Source organism: Oncorhynchus nerka, linkage group LG15 (assembly GCF_034236695.1).
Source record: "Oncorhynchus nerka isolate Pitt River linkage group LG15, Oner_Uvic_2.0, whole genome shotgun sequence".
In the NCBI taxonomy this organism is placed as follows: Eukaryota; Metazoa; Chordata; class Actinopteri; order Salmoniformes; family Salmonidae; genus Oncorhynchus; species Oncorhynchus nerka.
The window spans coordinates 19,608,146-19,630,087 of NC_088410.1; the positions used below are offsets into that span (position 1 = coordinate 19,608,146).

Consider the following 21,942-nt stretch of genomic DNA (forward strand, 5'->3'; position numbering starts at 1 on the left):
CATCGTGTTCCCTGCACTCAGCCCCTCCCAAGCTTCATTATGGCTCCACCCATCGTGTTCCCTGCACTCAGCCCCTCCCAAGCTTCATTATGGCTCCACCCATTGTGTTCCCTGCACTCAGCCCCTCCCAAGCTTCATTATGGCTCCACCCATCGTGTTCCCTGCACTCAGCCCCTCCCAAGCTTCATCATGGCTCCACCCATCGTGTTCCCTGCACTCAGCCGCTCCCAAGCTTCATCATGGCTCCACCCATCGTGTTCCCTGCACTCAGCCCCTCCCAAGCTTCATCATGGCTCCACCCATCGTGTCTCTTTTGTAACTAATGTTCCTATATTTCTGAGTATAACAATGTTCCAAGTCGAACCCAGAATGCAACACCTTCTTTCACACGGATTACATTGGATTCAACAGGTGACATCAATAAGGGATCATAGCTTTCACCTGGATTCACCTGGTCAGTCTATGTCATGGAAAGAGCAGGTGTTCTTAATGTTTTGAACACTCAGTGTGTGTAAAACAGTATGTAAACATGTAAAATGTAAACATCGGGCAGCAGTCTAAGGTTCAGGGCAGGGCAGGTAACTGGGTGCAGTGGTGACTGTTTAACAGTCTGATGGCCTTGAGATAGAAGCTGTTTATAAAGTCTCTCAGTCCCAGCTTCGATGCACCTGTCCCGTCTCCGTCTTCTAGATGGTAGCAGGGTGTAACAGGCCGTGGCTCATTTGGAGCAACTTAGAAATGTGACGTCTGGATAAACGTGGATAAACGTCAGAGTCTGAAGTCCAATTGGTAAAACTGTGAGATCTTGTTGACATTTCACTGGTAAAACTTGAAGAATTATCACTAATGATTGACAGTGAGAAAGGTGAAGGGAGGGTGACCACAACAATGTGTGTGTAAAGTAGAGGTAAATAGACACAGAACGTGATTGGGACCTTCAGCTGTTGGGAAGAGGCTTCCAGGGAGGGCTGGACGGGGGCGGGACTGGGGCGGGACAGGGGCGGGACGGGGGCGGGACAGGGGTGGGACAGGGGCGGGACAGGGGCGGGACGGTTACATACTGACCTATTCTCCATCAGGCTTGTGTTGCTCATCATCACTATTCAGTCACTTCAGATGAAGTTATTACTATTATTATTATTAAATATTACACTCACAAAAATTCAAAAATAATAAAGACATTGTGCCTTCCATTGTGTCTTCCTCTCTCTATCACACTCCCTCTCTTCCTCTCGCTCTCTCTCTCTCTCTCTCTATCTCGTCTGTCTCTCTCGGTGCTTCAGTTTCGTTGTCTCTTCAGGGAGTTGCAGCTCTTATCTGTAGCTCCACAGTACCTCGTCTCCTCCAGGGCTCCAGACAGGTAAGGGACTGTCGTTCTGCTCGTGGCTGGTATAGGGTGTTCTGAGCTGGGTAAAGTGGGCTGGTATAGGGTGTTCTGAGCTGGGTAAGGTGGGCTGGGATAGGGTGTTCTGAGCTGGGTAAAGTTGGCTGGTATAGGTTGTTCTGAGCTGGGTAAAGTGGGCTGGTATAGGGTGTTCTGAGCTGGGTAAAGTGGGCTGGTATAGGGTGTTCTGAGCTGGGTAAAGTTGGCTGGTATAGGTTGTTCTGAGCTGGGTAAAGTGGGCTGGTATAGGGTGTTCTGAGCTGGGTACGTTTTTTTTAGCTTGTGTGTGTGTTCTGCATTTGTGTTTGTCTGAAAGAAAAGAGAACGGTAGGCAGGTCAGTTAAGAACAAAATCTTATTTACAATGGCGGCATACCACGGCCAAACCCAGACAATCCTGGGCCAATTGTGTGTCGCCCTATGGGACTCCCGATCACGGCCAGATGTGATTACAGCCCAGGATCAAACAGGGTCTGTAGTGATGCCTCTAGCACTACGATGCAGTGCCTTACACCTCTGCGCCACTCTGTCCATGCAATGAATAGGACTGCATGGACAGATCCCAGATCAGTACTCCTACTGTGAGAAGCTTTGTGGATATGGGTCCATGTTCCTTCTGCCCATGTAATCAGATTTTCTGAAAGGCAAAACTGATGCCAGATCAGTACTGAGGCACCGTACTACCATGGCTGACCCTGTAAAACAACACATTACTATCCGGTGTACAATCGTGGCCAAACGTTTTGAGAATGAGACAAATATTAATTTCCACAAAGTTTGCTGCTTCAGTGTCTTTAGATATTTTTGTCAGATGTTACTATGGAATACTGAAGTATAATTACAAGCATTTCATAAGTGTCAAAGGCTTTTATTGACAATTACATGACGTTGATGCACAGTCAATGTTTGCAGTGTTGACCCTTCTTTTTCAAGACCTCTGCAATCCGCCCTGGCATGCTGTCAATGAACTTCTGGGCCACATCCTGACTGATGGCAGCCCATTCTTGCATAATCAATGCTTGGAGGTTGTCAGAATTTGTGTGGTTTTGTTTGTCCACCCGCCTCTTGAGGATTGACCACAAGTTCTCAAATGGGATTAAGGTCTGGGGAGTTTCCTGGCCATGGACCCAAAATATCGATGTTTTGTTCCCCGAGCCACTTAGTTATCACTCCATCATGCTGGAAAAGGCATTGTTCTTCACCAAACCGTTCCTGGATGGTTGGGAGAAGTTGCTCTCGGAGGATGTGTTGGTACCATTCTTTATTCATGGCTGTGTTCTTAGGCAAAATTGTGAGTGAGCCCACTCCCTTGGCTGAGAAGCAACCCCACACATGAATGGTCTCAGGATGCTTTACTGTTGGCATGACACAGGACTGATGGTAGCGCTCACCTTGTCATCTCCGGACAAGCTTTTTTCCAGATGCCCCAAACAATCGGAAAGGGGATTCATCAGAGAAAATGACTTTACCCCAGTCCTCAGCAGTCCAATCCCTGTACCTTTTGCAGAATATCAGTCTGTCCCTGATGTTTTTCCTGGAGAGAAGTGGCTTCTTTGCTGCCCTTCTTGACACCAGGCCATCCTCCAAAAGTCTTCGCCTCACTGTGCATGCAGATGCACTCACACCTGCCTGCTGCCATTCCTGAGCAAGCTCTGTACTGGTGGTGCCCCGATCCCGCAGCTGAATCAACTTTAGGAGACGGTCCTGGTGCTTGCTGGACTTTCTTGGGCGCCCTGAAGCCTTCTTCACAGCAATTGACCCACTCTCCTTGAAGTTCTTGATGATCCGATAAATGGTTGATTTAGGTGCAATCTGACTGGCAGCAATATCCTTGCCTGTCAAGCCCATTTTGTGCAAAACAATGATGACGGCGCGTGTTTCCTTGCAGGTAACCATGTTTGACAGAGGAAGAACAATGATTTCAAGCCCCACCCTCCTTTTGAAGCTTCCAGTCTGTTATTCGAACTCAATCAGCATGACAGAGTGATCTCCAGCCATGTCCTCGTCAACACTCACACCTGTGTTAAGAAGAGAATCACTGACATGATGTCAGCTGGCCCTTTTGTGGCAAGGCTGAAATGCAGTGGAAATGTTTTTTGGGGGATTCAGTTCATTTTCATGGCAAAGAGGGACTTTGCAATTAATTGCAATTCATCTGATCACTCTTCATAACATTCTGGAGTATATGCAAGTTGCCGTCATACAAACTGAGGCAGAAGACTTTGTGAAATGTAATATTTGTGTCATTCTCAAAACTTTTGGCCGCGACTGTATGTAACAGAACCTAGGGAATAGGGGACCATTTGGGACACACCCATAGATAGAGAGGAGTTATATAACCTCTGCATTTCCTTATTACGTTCAGATTGTTATAAAATATGTTCTCAAGACTGACCTGGTCACTGTTAGTAAAGATTAAACAGATTGTTTTATAGTACAAGGTTAGTATGAATCATGAAGTTGGAATTTAGATGTATTTATTGAACCTTAATTGAACCAGGAAGTCCCATTGGGATCAGAAGACCTGTTTCCTCATGGAGACCACGTAGATCAATGATGTTCAGATCATGTGATGTATTATAGCTGATTCCAGATGACATACAGCACTGTGGTTGCCTATGACTGACTATGGTTTCTCAAAACTCCATCTGATTGGTCCATAATATGACATTAGAAACTGTATTTAGTATTGTCAGCTGATGTGTCATTGTGGAGGGACGCTTAAAGGTTTTCTAACTAACTTCAACTAATTTAATAGTACATTGCAAATGAATTGATTTTGAACATGGACCAGGTTTATGTTTTTTTTTTGCAAGAGAAGTGTTACGTTCTGTTGATGTTAACTATATGTCCCCTTTAAGGACAGAGAGCACTTATATGGTTCTGATCATGGGCTGGGTTCATCATGTGATGTTAACTATATGTCCCCTTTAAGGACGGAGAGCACTTATATGGTTCTGATCATGGGCTGGGTACATCATGTGATGTTAACTATATGTCCCCTTTAAGGACGGAGAGCACTTATATGGTTCTGATCATGGGCTGGGTACATCATGTGATGTTAACTATATGTCCCCTTTAAGGACGGAGAGCACTTATATGGTTCTGATCATGGGCTGGGTACATCATGTGATGTTAACTATATGTCCCCTTTAAGGACGGAGAGCACTTATATGGTTCTGATCATGGGCTGGGTACATCATGTGATGTTAACTATATGTCCCCTTTAAGGACGGAGAGCACTTATATGTTTCTGATCATGGGCTGGGTACATCATGTGATGTTAACTATATGTCCCCTTTAAGGACGGAGAGCACTTATATGGTTCTGATCATGGGCTGGGTACATCATGTGATGTTAACTATATGTCCCCTTTAAGGACGGAGAGCACTTATATGGTTCTGATCATGGGCTGGGTACATCATGTGATGTTAACTATATGTCCCCTTTAAGGACGGAGAGCACTTATATGGTTCTGATCAAGGGCTGGGTACATCATGTGATGTTAACTATATGTCCCCTTTAAGGACGGAGAGCACTTATATGGTTCTGATCATGGGCTGGGTACATCATGTGATGTTAACTATATGTCCCCTTTAAGGACGGAGAGCACTTATATGGTTCTGATCATGGGCTGGGTACATCATGTGATGTTAACTATATGTCCCCTTTAAGGACGGAGAGCACTTATATGGTTCTGATCATGGGCTGGGTACATCATGTGATGTTAACTATATGTCCCTGATCTTTATCATGGATGTTAACTAGTCCCTTATATGGTTCTGATCATGGGCTGGGTACATCATGTGATGTTAACTATATGTCCCCTTTAAGGACGGAGAGCACTTATATGGTTCTGATCATGGGCTGGGTACATCATGTGATGTTAACTATATGTCCCCTTTAAGGACGGAGAGCACTTATATGGTTCTGATCATGGGCTGGGTACATCATGTGATGTTAACTATATGTCCCCTTTAAGGACGGAGAGCACTTATATGGTTCTGATCATGGGCTGGGTACATCATGTGATGTTAACTATATGTCCCCTTTAAGGACGGAGAGCACTTATATGGTTCTGATCATGGGCTGGGTACATCATGTGATGTTAACTATATGTCCCCTTTAAGGACGGAGAGCACTTATATGGTTCTGATCATGGGCTGGGTACATCATGTGATGTTTGCTGAAGGTTTATTAGTAATAGTGCTGTCATAAATGACGCTCACTGGGAGAATCTCAATTGCATGCTCCTCGCGTCCTCTCTCCTCGCCTCCTTCTCAAAACCCATTGGAGGAGAATGAGGAGAGGAGAGAGAGAGCAGAGAGAGTAGAGAGGACCCCATTGAGATTCTGACACTGTGTTCGCTATCTCCCTATTTCTCTCTGCTCCCTTTATCTCTCTCCCACCTGTCTTCTCTTTTCCCCTACCACTCTCCTTCAATTTAATTCAATACAAAGGGCTTTATTGGCATGGAAACATATGTTAACATTGCCAATGGAAGTAAAGTAGATAATTAACAAAAGATAAATAAATGTGCAAATGGTTAAAGTACAAAAGGGAAAATACATAAACATGGGTTGTATTTACAATGGTGTTTGTTCTTCACTGGTTGCCCCCCCCTCTCCCTCCCTCTTCCCCTCTCTTTCTCACTTCCCCTCCTCTCTCCCCTCTGCTCCCCCTATCTCTCTCTCTCTCTCTGCTCCCCCTCTCTTTCTCCCTCACTCCCCTCTGCTCCCCTATCTCTCTCTCTCTGCTCCCCCTATCTCTCTCTCTCTCTCTCTGCTCCCCCTCTCTTTCTCCCTCACTCCCCTATCTCTCTCTCTCTGCTCCCCCTATCTCTCTCTCTCTCTCTCTCTGCTCCCCCTATCTCTCTCTCTCTGCTCCCCTATCTCTCTCTGCTCCCCCTATATATCTATCTCTCTCTTCCACCTGACTTATCTTTTCCCCCATCCTCTCTCTCTCCCCTCTCTTTCTCACTACCTTACCCCCTCCTCTCTCAACCCCCCTCCCCCATCTATATCTCTCCCCTCCCCCTCTCTCTCTCTCTATCTCTCTCAAACGCTTCCCGGATGAAATTATTATGTTGTGTTAACCTGGATGTCTTCAACCTAGGGCGACACTCCCCTACACCGACAGTATGGAGAATGGTCAGCAGTATAGAGGTCAGTATGGATCCCCCCAGCACATCCCAGCTCCCTCCTACCCCGGCCCCCCAGCGGCCTACAGCTTACAGGGAGGTGACAAGGGTACAGCCTACCTCCCCCAGCCTGGCTTCCAGAGAGGTGACAGGGGTGGAGCCTACCCCCCCCAGCCTGGCTTCCAGGGAGGTGACAGGGGTGGAGCCTACCCCCCCCAGCCTGGCTTCCAGGGAGGTGACAAGGGTGGAGCCTACCCCCCCCAGCCTGACTTCCAGGGAGGTGAGAGACCAGATCTACACTGATACTCTTAGGGACAGTTTAAGCCTTAGACTAAATAGCTATTTCAATAGAGATTCTCCGTTGAGCTTTTCAGACCAGGACTAGGTTTATTCTATGTTCAGGAAACCAGCCCTTACTCTTCATGTAAATTAAAATATTACTGGACAGCATCTCCCTTCAATAGTGTTTTCATTAAGCGTTTTGGAAGTGTGTCACGATAGCCATAGATGTCATGAGCATCATTGAATCCCTGGGTTTGTGGTCCCATAATGCTGGCCAACCACTCTGTATCCCTGGGTTTGTGTCTCCATAATGCTGGCCAATCACTCTGTATCCCTAGGTTTGTGTCCCCATAATGCTGGCCATCCACTCTGTATCCCTGGGTTGTGGTACATTACGCTGGCCAACCATCTGTATCCCAGTGTGGTGGTACATTATGCTGTCCAACGACTCTGTATCCCTGTGTGGTGGTACATAATGCTGGCCAACCACTCTGTATCCCTGGGCTGTGGTACATTATGCTGTCCAACCAATCTGTATCCCTGTGTGGTGGTACATTATGCAGTCCAACCACTCTGTATCCCTGTGTGGTGGTACATAATGCTGGCCAACCACTCTGTATCCCTGTGTGGTGGTACATTATGCTGGCCAACCACTCTGTATCCCTGTGTGGTGGTACATAATGCTGGCCAACCACTCTGTATCCCTGTGTGGTGGTACATAATGCTGGCCAACCACTCTGTATCCCTGTGTGGTGGTACATTACGCTGGCCAACCACTCTGTATCCCTGTGTGGTGATACATAATGCTGACCAACCACTCTGTATCCCTGTGTGGTGGTACATTACGCTGGCCAACCACTCTGTATCCCTGTGGTGGTACATTATGCTGTCCAACCACTCGGTATCCCTGGGTTGTGGTACATAATGCTGTCCAACCATTCTGTATCCCTGTGTGGTGGTACATAATGCTGGCCAACCACTCTGTATCCCTGGGTTTGTGTTCCCATAATGCTGGCCAACCACTCTGTATCCCTGGGTTGTGGTACATTATGCTGGCCAACCACTCTGTATCCCTGGGTTGTGGTACATTATGCTGGCCAACCAGTCTGTATCCCTGGGTTGTGGTACATTATGCTGGCCAACCAGTCTGTATCCCTGGGTTGTGGTACATTACGCTGTCCAACCACTCTGTATCCCTGTGTTGTGGTACATTACGCTGTCCAACCACTCTGTATCCCTGGGTTGTGGTACATTATGCTGGCCAACCACTCTGTATCCCTGGGTTGTGGTACATTACGCTGTCCAACCAATCTGTATCCCTGTGTGGTGGTACATTATGCAGTCCAACCACTCTGTATCCCTGTGTGGTGGTACATAATGCTGGCCAACCACTCTGTATCCCTGTGTGGTGGTACATTATGCTGGCCAACCATTCTGTATCCCTGTGTGGTGGTACATAATGCTGGCCAACCACTCTGTATCCCTGTGTGGTGGTACATAATGCTGGCCAACCACTCTGTATCCCTGTGTGGTGGTACATTACGCTGGCCAACCACTCTGTATCCCTGTGTGGTGATACATAATGCTGACCAACCACTCTGTATCCCTGTGTGGTGGTACATTACGCTGGCCAACCACTCTGTATCCCTGTGGTGGTACATTATGCTGTCCAACCACTCGGTATCCCTGGGTTGTGGTACATAATGCTGTCCAACCACTCTGTATCCCTGTGTGGTGGTACATAATGCTGGCCAACCACTCTGTATCCCTGGGTTTGTGTTCCCATAATGCTGGCCAACCACTCTGTATCCCTGGGTTGTGGTACATTATGCTGGCCAACCACTCTATATCCCTGTGTGGTGGTACATTATGCTGGCCAACCACTCTGTATCCCTGGGTTGTGGTACATTATGCTGGCCAACCAGTCTGTATCCCTGGGTTGTGGTACATTATGCTGGCCAACCAGTCTGTATCCCTGGGTTGTGGTACATTACGCTGTCCAACCACTCTGTATCCCTGTGTTGTGGTACATTACACTGTCCAACCACTCTGTATCCCTGGGTTGTGGTACATTATGCTGGCCAACCACTCTGTATCCCTGGGTTGTGGTACATTACGCTGTCCAACCACTCTGTATCCCTGGGTTTGTGGTACATTATGCTGGCCAACCACTCTGTATCCCTGGGTTGTGGTACATTATGCTGTCCAACCACTCTGTATCCCTGGGTTGTGGTACATTATGCTGGCCAACCACTCTGTATCCCTGTGTGGTGGTACATTTTGCTGGCCAACCACTCTGTATCCCTGGGTTGTGGTACATTACGCTGGCCAACCAGTCTGTATCCCTGTGTTGTGGTACATTACGCTGTCCAACCACTCTGTATCCCTGGGTTGTGGTACATTACGCTGTCCAACCACTCTGTATCCCTGGGTTGTGGTACATTACGCTGGCCAACCAGTCTGTATCCCTGGGTTGTGGTACATTATGCTGTCCAACCACTCTGTATCCCTGGGTTGTGGTACATTATGCTGGCCAACCACTCTGTATCCCTGGGTTGTGGTACATTATGCTGGCCAACCACTCTGTATCCCTGGGTTGTGGTACATTATGCAAGATGGTTTCTGTTCAATTAATTTATTGATGTATTTATCTATCCCTTATTTATCAGGTCCCCAAGCTGGCATGTACCCACCACCTCCCCAATACAGCATGGCACAACCTAGAAACACCCCTGGGGGTGAGTCACACACACACACACACACACACACACACACACACACACAGTGATGTGATATTTAATCAAAATAGCTGTTATGAAAAGCCAAATTAAAAATGAAATTATATTTTCAATCAGTTTTCTAAATTCTCACAATAACCAGCAGACTGTAGACACAACGTTGTGAAGACAGAGTCTCGGTTTTGACGGCTAGCTAGTGAGTTTGTGAGTGAAGTAAACAAAGCCAGGTTAACTGTGCCAGATCAAATCAAAATCAAATCAAATCAAATGTATTTATATAGCCCTTCGTACATCAGCTGATATCTCAACGTGCTGTACAGAAACCCAGCCTAAAACCCCAAACAGCAAGCAATGCAGGTGTAGAAGCACGGTGGCTAGGAAAAACTCCCTAGAAAGGCCAAAACCTAGGAAGAAACCTAGAGAGGAACCAGGCTATGTGGGGTGGCCAGTCCTCTTCTGGCTGTGCCAGGTGGAGAGTATAACAGAACATGGCCAAGATGTTCAAATGTTCAAATGTTCATAAATGACCAGCATGGTCAAATAATAATAATCACAGGCAGAACAGTTAAAGCAGCAGCACGGTCAGGTGGACTGGGGACAGCAAGGAGTCATCATGTCAGGTAGTCCTGAGGCATGGTCCTAGGGCTCAGGTCCTCCGAGAGAGAGAAAGAAAGAGACAAAGAGAGAATTAGAGAGATTTAGAGAGAGCATACTTAAATTCACACAGGACACCGGATAGGACAGGAGAAGTACTCCAGATATAACAAACTGACCCTAGCCTCCCGACACATAAACTACTGCAGCATAAATACTGGAGGCTGAGACAGGAGGGGTCAGGAGACACTGTGGCCCCATCCGAGGACACCCCCGGACAGGTCCAAACTGGAAGGATATAACCCCACCCACTTTGCCAAAGCACAGCCCCCACACCACTAGAGGGATATCTTCAACCATCAACTTACCATCCTGAGACAAGGTCGAGTATAGCCCACAAAGACCTCCGCCACGGCACAACCCAAGGGGGGGCGCCAACCCAGACAGGAAGATCACATCAGTGACTCAACCCACTCAAGTGATGCACCCCTCCTAGGGACGGTATGAAAGAGCCCTAGTAAGCCAGTGACTCAGCCCCTGTAATAGGGTTAGAGGCAGAGAATCCCAGTGGAAAGAGGGGAACCGGCCAGGCAGAGACAGCAAGGGCGGTTCGTTGCTCCAGAGCCTTTCCGTTCACCTTCACACTCCTGGGCCAGACTACACTCAATCATATGACCCACTGAAGAGATGAGTCTTCAGTAAAGACTTAAAGGTTGAGACCGAGTTTGCGTCTCTCACATGGGTAGGCAGACCATTCCATAAAAATGGAGCTCTGTAGGAGAAAGCCCTGCCTCCAGCTGTTTGCTTAGAAATTCTAGGGACAATTAGGAGGCCTGCGTCTTGTGAAGGTACGGCAGGACCAAATCAGAGAGATAGGTAGGAGCAAGCCCATGTAATGCATTGTAGGTTAGCAGTAAAACCTTGAAATCAGCCCTTGCCTTGACAGGAAGCCAGTGTAGGGAGGCTAGCACTGGAGTAATATGATCAAATTTTTAGGTTCTAGTCAGGATTCTAGCAGCCGTATTTGGCACTAACTGAAGTTTATTTAGTGCTTTATCCGGGTAGCCGGAAAGTAGAGCATTGCAGTAGTCTAACCTAGAAGTGACAAAAGCATGGATTAATTTTTCTGCATTATTTTTGGACAGAAAGTTTCTGATTTTTGCAATGTTACGTAGATGGAAAAAAGCTGTCCTTGAAACAGTCTTGATATGTTCTTCAAAAGAGAGATCAGGGTCCAGAGTAACGCCGAGGTCCTTCACAGTTTTATTTGAGACGACTGTACAACGTAAGATTAATTGTCAGATTCAACAGAAGATCTCTTTGTTTCTTGAGACCTAGAACAAGCATCTCTGTTTTGTCCGAGTTTAAAAGTAGAAAGTTTGCAGGCATCAACTTCCTTATGTCTGAAACACATGCTTCTAGCGATGGCAATTTTGTTTAATTGAAATGTACAGATGTGTGTCATTCGCATAGCAGTGAAAGTTAACATTATATTTTTTGAATGACATCCCCAAGAGGTAAAATATATAGTGAAAACAATAGTGGTCTTAAAACGGAACCTTGAGGAATTTACAGTTAATTTGTCAGAGGACAAACCATTCACAGAGACAAACTGATATCTTTCCGACAGATAAGATCTAAACCAGGCCAGAACTTGTCCGTGTAGACCAATTTGGGTTTCCAATCTCTCCAAAGAATGTGGTGATCGATGGTATCAAAAGCAGCACTAAGGTCTAGGAGCACGAGGACAGATGCAGAGCCTCGGTCTGATGCCATTAAAAGGTAATTTACCACCTTCACAAGTGCAGTCTCAGTGCTATGATGGGGTCTAAAACCAGACTGAAGCATTTCGTATACATTGTTTGTCTTCAGGAAGGCAGTGAGTGGCTGCGCAACAGCCTTTTCTAAAAATTTTGAGAGGAATGGAAGATTCGATATAGGCCGATAGTTTTTTATATTTTCTGGGTCAAGGTTTGGCTTTTTCAAGAGAGGCTTTATTACTGCCACTTTTAGTGAGTTTGGTACACATCCGGTGGATAGAGAGCCGTTTATTATGTTCAACATAGGAGGGCCAAGCACAGGAAGCAGCTCTTTCAGTAGTTTAGTTGGAATAGGGTCCAGTATGCAGCTTGAAGGTTTAGAGGCCATGATTATTTTCATCATTGTGTCAAGAGATATAGTACTAAAACACTTGAGCGTCTCTCTTGATCCTAGGTCCTGGCAGAGTTGTGCTGACTCAGGACAACTGAGCTTTGAAGGAATACGCAGATTTAAAGATGAGTCCGTAATTTGCTTTCTAATAATCATGATCTTTTCCTCAAAGAAGTTCATGAATTTATCACTGCTGAAGTGAAAGCCATCCTCTCTTGGGGAATGCTGCTTTTTAGTTAGCTTTGCGACAGTATCAAAAAGGAATTTCGGATTGTTCTTATTTTCCTCAATTAAGTTGGAAAATAGGATGATCCAGGTTAACACAAGGGCTCTTCGGTACTGCACGGTACTGTCTTTCCAAGCTAGTCGGAAGACTTCCAGTTTAGTGTGGCGCCATTTCCGTTCCAATTTTCTGGAAGCTTGCTTCAGAGCTCAGGTATTTTCTGTGTATCAGGGAGCTAGTTTCTTATGAGAAATGTTTTTAGTTTTTAGGGGTGCAACTGCATGAGGCCTCATTTAACACAGTAAATTCATCAGGCTTAAGCCATGTTTCAGTCAGGCCAATCACATCAAGATTATGATCAGTGATTAGTTCATTGACTACAATTACCTTTGAAGTAAGGGATCTAACATTAAGTAGCCCTATTTTGAGATGTGAGGTATCATGATCTCTTTCAATAATGACAGGAATGGAGGAGGACTTTATCCTAGTGAGATTGCTAAGGCGAACACCGCCATGTTTAGTTTTGCCCAACCTGGGTCTAGGCACAGACACGGTCTCAATGGGGATAGCTGAACTGACTACACTGACTGTGCTAGTGGCAGACTCCACTATGCTGGCAGGCTGGCTAACAGCCTGCTGCCTGGTCTGCTAGAGGATGCACACAAGTGTGCTAATTTATTGAAAATGAAATACAGAAATGTCACATTTACATAAGTATTCACACCCCTGAGTCAATACATTTTAGAATCACCTTCGGCAGCAATTACAGCTGTGAGTCTTTCTGGGTAAGTCTCTAAGAACTTTGCTCACCTGGATTGTACAATATTTGTCGATTATTCTTAAAAAATATATATATTAAAAAAATACAGAAATAATTAATTTACATAAGTATTCACACGGCTTTGCTATGATACTCCAAATTGAGCTCAGGTATGTCCAATTTCATTTGTTCATCCTTGGGATGTCAATACAACTTGATTGGAGTCCACCAGTGCCCAATTCAATTGTTTGGACATGATTTAGAAAGAAACACACCTGTCTATATAATGTCACACAGTTGACAGAAACTATACCATGAAGAGTGAGGAACTGTCTATAGATCTCTGAGGTAGAATTGTGATGAGTCATATATCTGGGGAAGAGTAGAAAACTAGTTCTAGAATGTTGAAAGTTTCCAAGAGCACAGTGGCCTCCATCATTGAGAAATAGAAAAATATGGAAATAGCCAGACTCTGCCTAGAGCTGACTATCTGACAAAACTGAGCAGGCCTGAAGGACCTTGGTCATGGAGGTGACCAAGAACCCAATGACCACTCTGACAGAACTATAGAGTTATTTGGCTGAGATGGAAGAACCTGCCAGAAAGACAATAGTCTCTACAGCACTTCACCAATCTGGGCTTTATGGGAGAGTGGCCAGACAAGCCACTCCTGAGAAAAGGCACATGACAGCACGTCTGGAGTTTGCAAAAAGACATGTGAAAGACTGAGAACAGGTAAACGATTCTGTGGTCTAATGAAACAAAAATGGAACTCTTTGGCCTGAATGCAAAGTGCATTCACCCATCTAACACCATCCCTACTGTGAAGCATGGTGTTGGCAGCATAATTCTATGGGGATGCTTTTCAGTGGCAGGGACTGGGAGACTGGTAAGGACAGAGGGAACAATTAATGAACTTGTAAAATGAAAGGAGACTGAAGTGCAAATTCAGGTGGACCAATCCGTTTGACCACGCTTCTGAAAAAGCCCACCAAGTGCCTTTCGCACTACAACAGAAGGTCGATGCAGAGCTCAACAAGCTCCAAACCACTGGAATACTCTAACCAATCTCTTACTCTGAGTGGGCTGCCCCCATTGTCCCAGTAATGAAGCCTGATGGAAATATCAGGATTTGTGGAGATTACAAGCTAACCGCCAATGTAGCTTCCAGGCTGGACCAGCACCCCACTGCCAACGATAGAGGAGATATTCACAAAGCTATTTGGTGGGAAGAATCCTGCAAAGTGGCTAGAATTAACACCGACAAGGGGCTGTTTCAGTTCACGTGCCCTCCGTTTAGTGTCTCCTCTGCCTGAGTGATCTGTCAAGGAACAATGGAGAATCTGTTAACAGCACACTACTGTATAGATGGAGGATATCCTTATCACCGGTGTCATGGAGGAAGACCACTAACAAAAAGAAACTTGAAAGATTAGTGTCAAGACTGGAGAGCACAGGGCTTCTCCTGAAGAAATCAAAGTGTGTTTTCCTGGCCCCTGAAGTGGAGTACTTGGGGTACAAAGTCCTTACCAATGGGTTTCAAACTCTGGATGTGAGTGAGCTATGGGCCTACCTTGCGAAGTTAAACTACTATGGCCAATGTCTTCCTAACCTGGCCTCTGTCCTAACCCCACTGCAAGAAATCTTACAAGTGTGCGCACGGACGCCACATCAACATCCAAACGGACCAGAAGCCCATGTTAGGGCTCCTTGGTGAGCTGAAGAACATACACCCATCCGCCTCCGGACAACTCCAAAGACCCTCATGTTAGCTCAATACCAATATGAGTTGCTGTACAGACCAAGCCCCTCCATCGCCAATGCTGATGGTCTCAGCGAGCTGCGGCTTCCAGACATGCCCGAAGATCTCAAATGTCCCCCTGGATTGGTGGGCGTGCTGAAGCAGCTCCAAACAGCTCCAATAGATCATCGCCAACTGAAGAAATGGACTGTAAGAGACCCTCTTCTCTCCAACGTCAGCCACTTAGTCCAGGAGCAATGGCTTGTCCACTGTCCTACGGAGGAGTTGCAGACATATTTTAAAAGGAGAAACGAACTCTCGGTGGAGGACAGAAATCCTGCTTTAGGGCCTTCGTGCTGCTTTAGGGCCTTCGTGCTGCTTTAGGGCCTTTAATGCCTTCGTGCTGCTTTAGGGCCTTTAGGGCCTTCGTGCTGCTTTAGGGCCTTCGTGCTGCTTTAGGGCCTTCGTTAGGGCCTTTGCTTTAGGGCCTTTAGGGCCTGCTGCTTTTAGGGCCTTTAGGGCCTTCGTGCTGCTTTAGGGCCTTCGTGCTGCTTTAGGGCCTTTAGGGCCTTCGTGCTGCTTTAGGGCCTTCGTGCTGCTTTAGGGCCTTCGTGCTGCTGCTTTAGGGTCTTCGTGCTGCTGCTTTAGGGCCTTCGTGCTGCTTTAGGGCCTTCGTGCTGCTTTAGGGCCTTCGTGCTGCTTTAGGGCCTTTGTGCTGCTTTAGGGCCTTCGTGCTGCTTTAGGGCCTTCGTGCTGCCACCACACGGACGTCAGACTTTACTGGAAGAACTCCACGAGTCGCACCCAGGAGTACCCAGAATGCCACAGCAAGAGTGCACATGTGGTGGCTGGGAAAGTCAGCCGCTTAGTCCAGGAGCAATGGCGTGTCCACTGTCCTGATTGGACAAAGCGGTGGAAGAGCAGGTGCAGTCTTGTGCTACTTGCCAGCAGGTATGAAATGCTCTAGCACAAGGGTCCCATAAGCCCTTGGGAGTGGCCTGGAAAACCCTTGACTTGCATTCACATTGACTATGCAGGGCCTTTCCTTGGGTAGATGTTCTTGTTGGCTGTGGATGCTCACTCAAAATGGCTTGAAGTTTTTCCAGTCCACACTGCAAACTCAGCAACAACAACTGAGCATCTCAGGGAAGTATTCAGTACTTCTTCCCCATACTGTCACATCAGACAATGCAGCCATTTTTATGAGTGGCAACCAATGGTATTCGCCACATCACCTCCACCCCTAGCACCCTTCCATGAATGGCTTAGTGGAGAGGGCAATCCAGACAATGAAAAGAGCCTTGGAAAAAGCAGCAGGGGTTAGTTCCCCCTTTTGACTCTGATTAAAAATATATCCCCCCCTGGTTTCCGATCCCTTGGTTAAGTATGTTGGGACTATGGGTGGAGGGATGTGGTAACCTGAGTTATGGGGTAGTTCTATAGGGAGTTGCCGATGTGGCCGTAAGGGACTCAACGCTGTAAAACAGGAAATAAAGCAGTTCAGATTTACCTTGAGAGGGAGTCAATGAGTCTAGCATTGAGTCTGGTCAAGTTTATAATAGGCTTCATCAATGTTTATTGTCTAGTATTATCTTTGATAATAGCCAGTGTCTACTCACCTCACTCACTCACCTCACTCTCACACACACACACACACACACCCCTCTGACAGGACATAAGGTAGTCGTGGTGATGGTTTCTAATCATCGACCCATGTGGAGGAGTAGAGTAAATAAAAAGAAGCTGTACATTTTTTGGGGGGTCGTTGTCATAGCAGTTCTATCCAGTATTACTGTAGTAATTACTCCATCCTAATGGGTTATATATGTTCCTGTCCTGTCCAGTATTACTATAGTATTACTCCATCCTAATGGGTTATATATGTTCCTGTCCTGTCCAGTATTACTATAGTATTACTCCATCCTAATGGGTAATATATGTTCCTGTCCAGTATTACTGTAGTATTACTCCATCCTAATGGGTTATATATGTTCCTGTCCTGTCCAGTATTACTATAGTATTACACCATCCTAATGGGTAATATATGTTCCTGTCCAGTCCTGTCCAGTATTACTGTAGTATTACTCCATCCTAATGGGTTATATATGTTCCTGTCCAGTCCTGTCCAGTATTACTATAGTATTACTCCATCCTAATGGGTAATATATGTTCCTGTCCAGTATTACTATAGTATTACTCCATCCTAATGGGTTATATATGTTCCTGTCCAGGCCAGTATTACTATAGTATTACTCCATCCTAATGGGTTATATATGTTCCTGTCCAGTATTACTATAGTATTACTCCATCCTAATGGGTTATATATGTTCCTGTCCTGTCCAGTATTACTATAGTATTACTCCATCCTAATGGGTTATATATGTTCCTGTCCAGTTCTATCCAGTATTACTATAGTATTACTCCATCCTAATGGGTTATATATGTTCCTGTCCAGTTCTATCCAGTATTACTATAGTATTACTCCATCCTAATGGGTTATATATGTTCCTGTCCAGTTCTATCCAGTATTACTATAGTATTACTCCATCCTAAGGGGTTCTATTTTTAATTTTACCTTTATTTAATTAGGCAAGTCAGTTAAGAACAAATTCTTATTTTCAATGACGGCCTAGGAACAGTGGGTTAACTGCCTTGTTCAGGGGCAGAATGACAGATTTGTACCTTGTCAGCTCGGGGATATGAGCTTGCAACCTTTCGGTTACTAGGCCAACGCTCTAACCACTAGGCTACCCTGCCGCCCCTATATGGTCCTGTCCAGTATTACCATAGTATTACTCCATCCTAATGGGTTATATATGTTCCTGTCCAGTTATATCTGATTCTATCTGGTTCTGGCCAGTATTCCCTCCCTCCTTCCCTCTGCGGTAACCCAGGTGGTGGTTCTGTCCTGTTCTATCCGGTTCTGACCAGTTATATCTGGTACTAACCAGTATTCTCCTCCCTCTGCAGTAACCCAGGTGGTGGTTCTGACCAGTTCTATCTGGTTCTAACCAGTATTCTCCTCCCTCTGCAGTAACCCAGGTGGTGGTTCTGACCAGTTATATCTGGTTCTAACCAGTATTCTCCTCCCTCTGCAGTAACCCAGGTGGTGGTTCTGACCAGTTATATCTGGTTCTAACCAGTATTCTCCTCCCTCTGCAGTAACCCAGGTGGTGGTTCTGACCAGTTCTATCTGGTTCTAACCAGTATTCTCCTCCCTCTGCAGTAACCCAGGTGGTGGTTCTGACCAGTATTCTCCTCCGTCTGCAGTAACCCAGGTGGTGGTTCTGACCAGTTCTATCTGGTTCTAACCAGTATTCTCCTCCCTCTGCAGTAACCCAGGTGGTGATACAGCAGCCGCTGCTAAGAGACGTACCCGGCCAGATGATGTGTCCCCACTGTCAGGTCCCGGTTCTGACAGAGACCACACACACCCCTGGACTGCTCACCTGGCTCATCTGTGGAGCCCTCTTCTGCTTCCTGTGAGTTGACACACACACGGGCCGACACACATACACATACAGGAATACACACACACACATGCACATACAGGAATACACACACACACACACATGCACATACGGGAATACACACATACACATGCACATACAGGAATACACACACACATGCACATACGGGAATACACACACACACATGCACATACGGGAATACACACATACACATGCACATACAGGAATACACACACACACACACATGCACATACGGGAATAGACACACACACATGCACATACAGGAATACACACACACACACATGCACATACGGGAATACACACATACACATGCACATACAGGAATACACACACACACATGCACATACGGGAATACACACACACACATGCACATACGGGAATACACACACACACATGCACATACGGGAATACACACATACACATGCACATACAGGAATACACACACACACATGCACATACAGGCATACACACATGCACATACGGGAATACACACATACACATGCACATACAGGAATGCACACATACACATACAGGGATACACACACACACATGCACATACAGGAATACACACATACACATGCACATACAGGAATACACACACACACATGCACATACAGGGATACACACATACACATGCACATACAGGAATACACACACACACATGCACATACAGGAATACACACACACACATGCACATACAGGAATACACACATACACATGCACATACAGGAATACACACACACACATGCACATACAGGAATACACACACACACATGCACACAGGAATACACACATACACATGCACATACAGGAATACACACACACACATGCACATACAGGGATACACACACACACATGCACATACAGGAATACACACATACACATGCACATACAGGAATACACACACACACATGCACATACAGGGATACACAGCTTTTTTGTTGTTGAAGCTTTTATTCTCTCACACACTGAATATCTCTCTCTCTCTTTGCCCCCCCTCTCTCTCTCTCTTTGTCCCCCCTCTCTCTCTCTTGTCCCCCCCTCTCTCTCTCTCTCTCTCTTTGTCCCCCCTCTCTCTCTTTGTCCCCCCCTCTCTCTCTCTTTGTCCCCCCCTCTCTCTCTCTCTCTTTGACTCCCCCTCTCTCTCTCTCTTTGTCCTCCCCCTCTCTCTCTTTGTCCCCCCCTCTCTCTCTCTCTCTTTGCTCCCCCTCTCTCTCTCTTTGTCCCCCTCTCTCTCTTTGTCCCCCCCTCTCTCTCCCCTTTGTCCCCCCCCTCCTCTCTCTCTCTCTCTCTTTGTCCCCCCTCTCTCTCCCTTTGTCCCCCCTCCTCTCTCTCTCTCTCTTTGTCCCCCCTCTCTCTCTCCCCTTTGTCCCCCTCCTCTCTCTCTAGGTGCATGATATTCTCTTGGATTCCGCTCTGTGTTGACTCCTGTAAGGACGTAGAACACCGCTGCCCCAACTGCAAGGCAGTGATCTACATCCACAAACGCATGTGAACAGACCAAGATGAGACACCTGCCACAAAGTGATCCTTACCTATATGAATCTATTCCAGTAGTGTAGATCCTCTGAGGGAAACTGCAAACCCAGTTTAATGCACCAGGATTGGAAAGACAATGGGCTCCTACTGTCTGTCGCTGAAATCACTGCTGCAGTACCAGCTTTTCATCTACTGGGAATGTGTGACAGGGTATTATTATAGTCGTCATTTACTATATCGTAAAAATTCATGAAATCAAAATGTGCTTCTTGGTCTTAATTTCAGGTTAAGGTTAGGTATTATGGTCAGCAGTGTGGTTATATTTGATGACTTTGTGGCTGTGCCAGCTAGTGACCCCTCTACAGAGCTGCCTCCAGGGCAAGATTCATGACAATAAATGCCAACCTGCCCCTAATTAGGGGGAACAGGTTAAAGAGTAGACAGACAGACACATGTACGTGCCAAGACCACGTTTAATAGGTTTTATACTGATTGTAAATGAAGCTTTTCAATTAACACAGAACGTATTGTTCTTTGCAATGAATAACAGTCAAGTTTATTGATTGGTTGTTTACTTTAAATGATTTTAATAATCTCAATAATAATGGTCATTGTATTATTTTTTTTCAGAAACACACACTCACACATTCCACATGGTGGTGCTATTCCACATGAACCACACTAAGAGTCTCAGAGTAGAAGAGCTGGAAAAGAGTCTGAAGAAGAGCTGGGCCTGTATTCCACCTGTAGTGGTGTTAATGATGTAGATGGATTGGACTGGACTGATCTGGGCCTGTATTCACTAAGAGTCTCAGAGTAGAAGAGCTGGACTGGGCCTGTATTCACTAAGAGTCTCAGAGTAGAAGAGCTGGACTGAAGAGTCTCAGAGTAGAAGAGCTGGACTGGGCCTGTATTCACTAAGAGTCTCAGAGTAGAAGAGCTGGACTGGGCCTGTATTCACTAAGAGTCTCAGAGTAGAAGAGCTGGACTGATCTGGGCCTGTATTCACTAAGAGTCTCAGAGTAGAAGAGCTGGACTGGGCCTGTATTCACTAAGAGTCTCAGAGTAGAAGAGCTGGACTGGGCCTGTATTCACTAAGAGTCTCAGAGTAGAAGAGCTGGACTGGACTGATCTGGGCCTGTATTCACTAAGAGTCTCAGAGTAGAAGAGCTGGGCTGATCTGGGCCTGTTTGTGGTCCGTCACTGGCCCCATTCATTCAGGTCATCATGTTGTCACTAGGCTAGTTGAGACATTATTAGACACACTAATCTGCACTGCTGACGTGTGTGTGTGTGTGTGCTACTGGAGATGATGACAGGAACCTTCTATGTTTAGCCTCTATTACTGGCATCTTTTAAGAACTCTATTGTCTAGTCATTAACACCACTGCTCCTAACTACTCTCTCAGTACAGTACAGGTGCTGTACTAATAAACAGTCTCAGGGTAGGAGTACTGATCTAGGATCAGGAAACTACTCTCTCAGTAGAGTACAGGGGCTGTACTAATAAACAGTCTTAGGGTAGGAGTACTGATCTAGGATCAGGGGCTGTAAATAAACTCTCAGGGGCTGTACTCTCAGGGTAGGAGTACTCAGTAGGTAACTACTCTCTCAGTACAGGGGCTGTACTAATAAACAGTCTCAGGGGCTGTAGATGCACTACTACTGGAGGTCATAAGGTAAACAGTCTCAGTAAATGTAAATGGTAGGAGTACTGATCTAGGATCAGGTAACTAATCTCAGTCTCAGGGGCTGTACAGTAAACAGGGGGGCTGTACTAATAAACAGTCTCAGGGTAGGAGTACTGATCTAGGATCAGGAAACTACTCTCTCAGTAGAGTACAGGGGCTGTACAGGGGCTGTACTAATAAACAGTCTCAGGGTAGGAGTACTGATCTAGGATCAGGTAACTAATCTCTCAGTACAGTACAGGGGCTGTACTAATAAACAGTCTCAGGGG

The 21,942-nt window shown here is 46.0% G+C and overlaps 1 protein-coding gene across 2 annotated transcripts; it reads left to right on the forward strand.

Moving 5' to 3' along the window:
* The first annotated feature begins 1,096 nt into the window (after positions 1 to 1,096).
* Positions 1,097 to 20,242, forward strand: LOC135560102 (lipopolysaccharide-induced tumor necrosis factor-alpha factor homolog). 2 transcript variants are annotated; one of them, XM_065001197.1, is made up of 5 exons: positions 1,098 to 1,360; positions 6,499 to 6,803; positions 9,475 to 9,543; positions 18,347 to 18,494; positions 19,893 to 20,242. In XM_065001197.1, the coding sequence occupies exons 2-5, from the start codon at positions 6,524 to 6,526 to the stop codon at positions 19,996 to 19,998; spliced, it is 603 nt and encodes a 200-aa protein (XP_064857269.1). In that variant the 5' UTR covers positions 1,098 to 1,360; positions 6,499 to 6,523; the 3' UTR covers positions 19,999 to 20,242. The 2 variants fall into 2 exon arrangements, with proteins under 2 accessions (XP_064857270.1, XP_064857269.1); XM_065001198.1 differs by lacking the exon at positions 9,475 to 9,543 and having other exon boundaries at positions 1,097 to 1,360.
* The last annotated feature ends 1,700 nt before the right edge of the window (positions 20,243 to 21,942 follow it).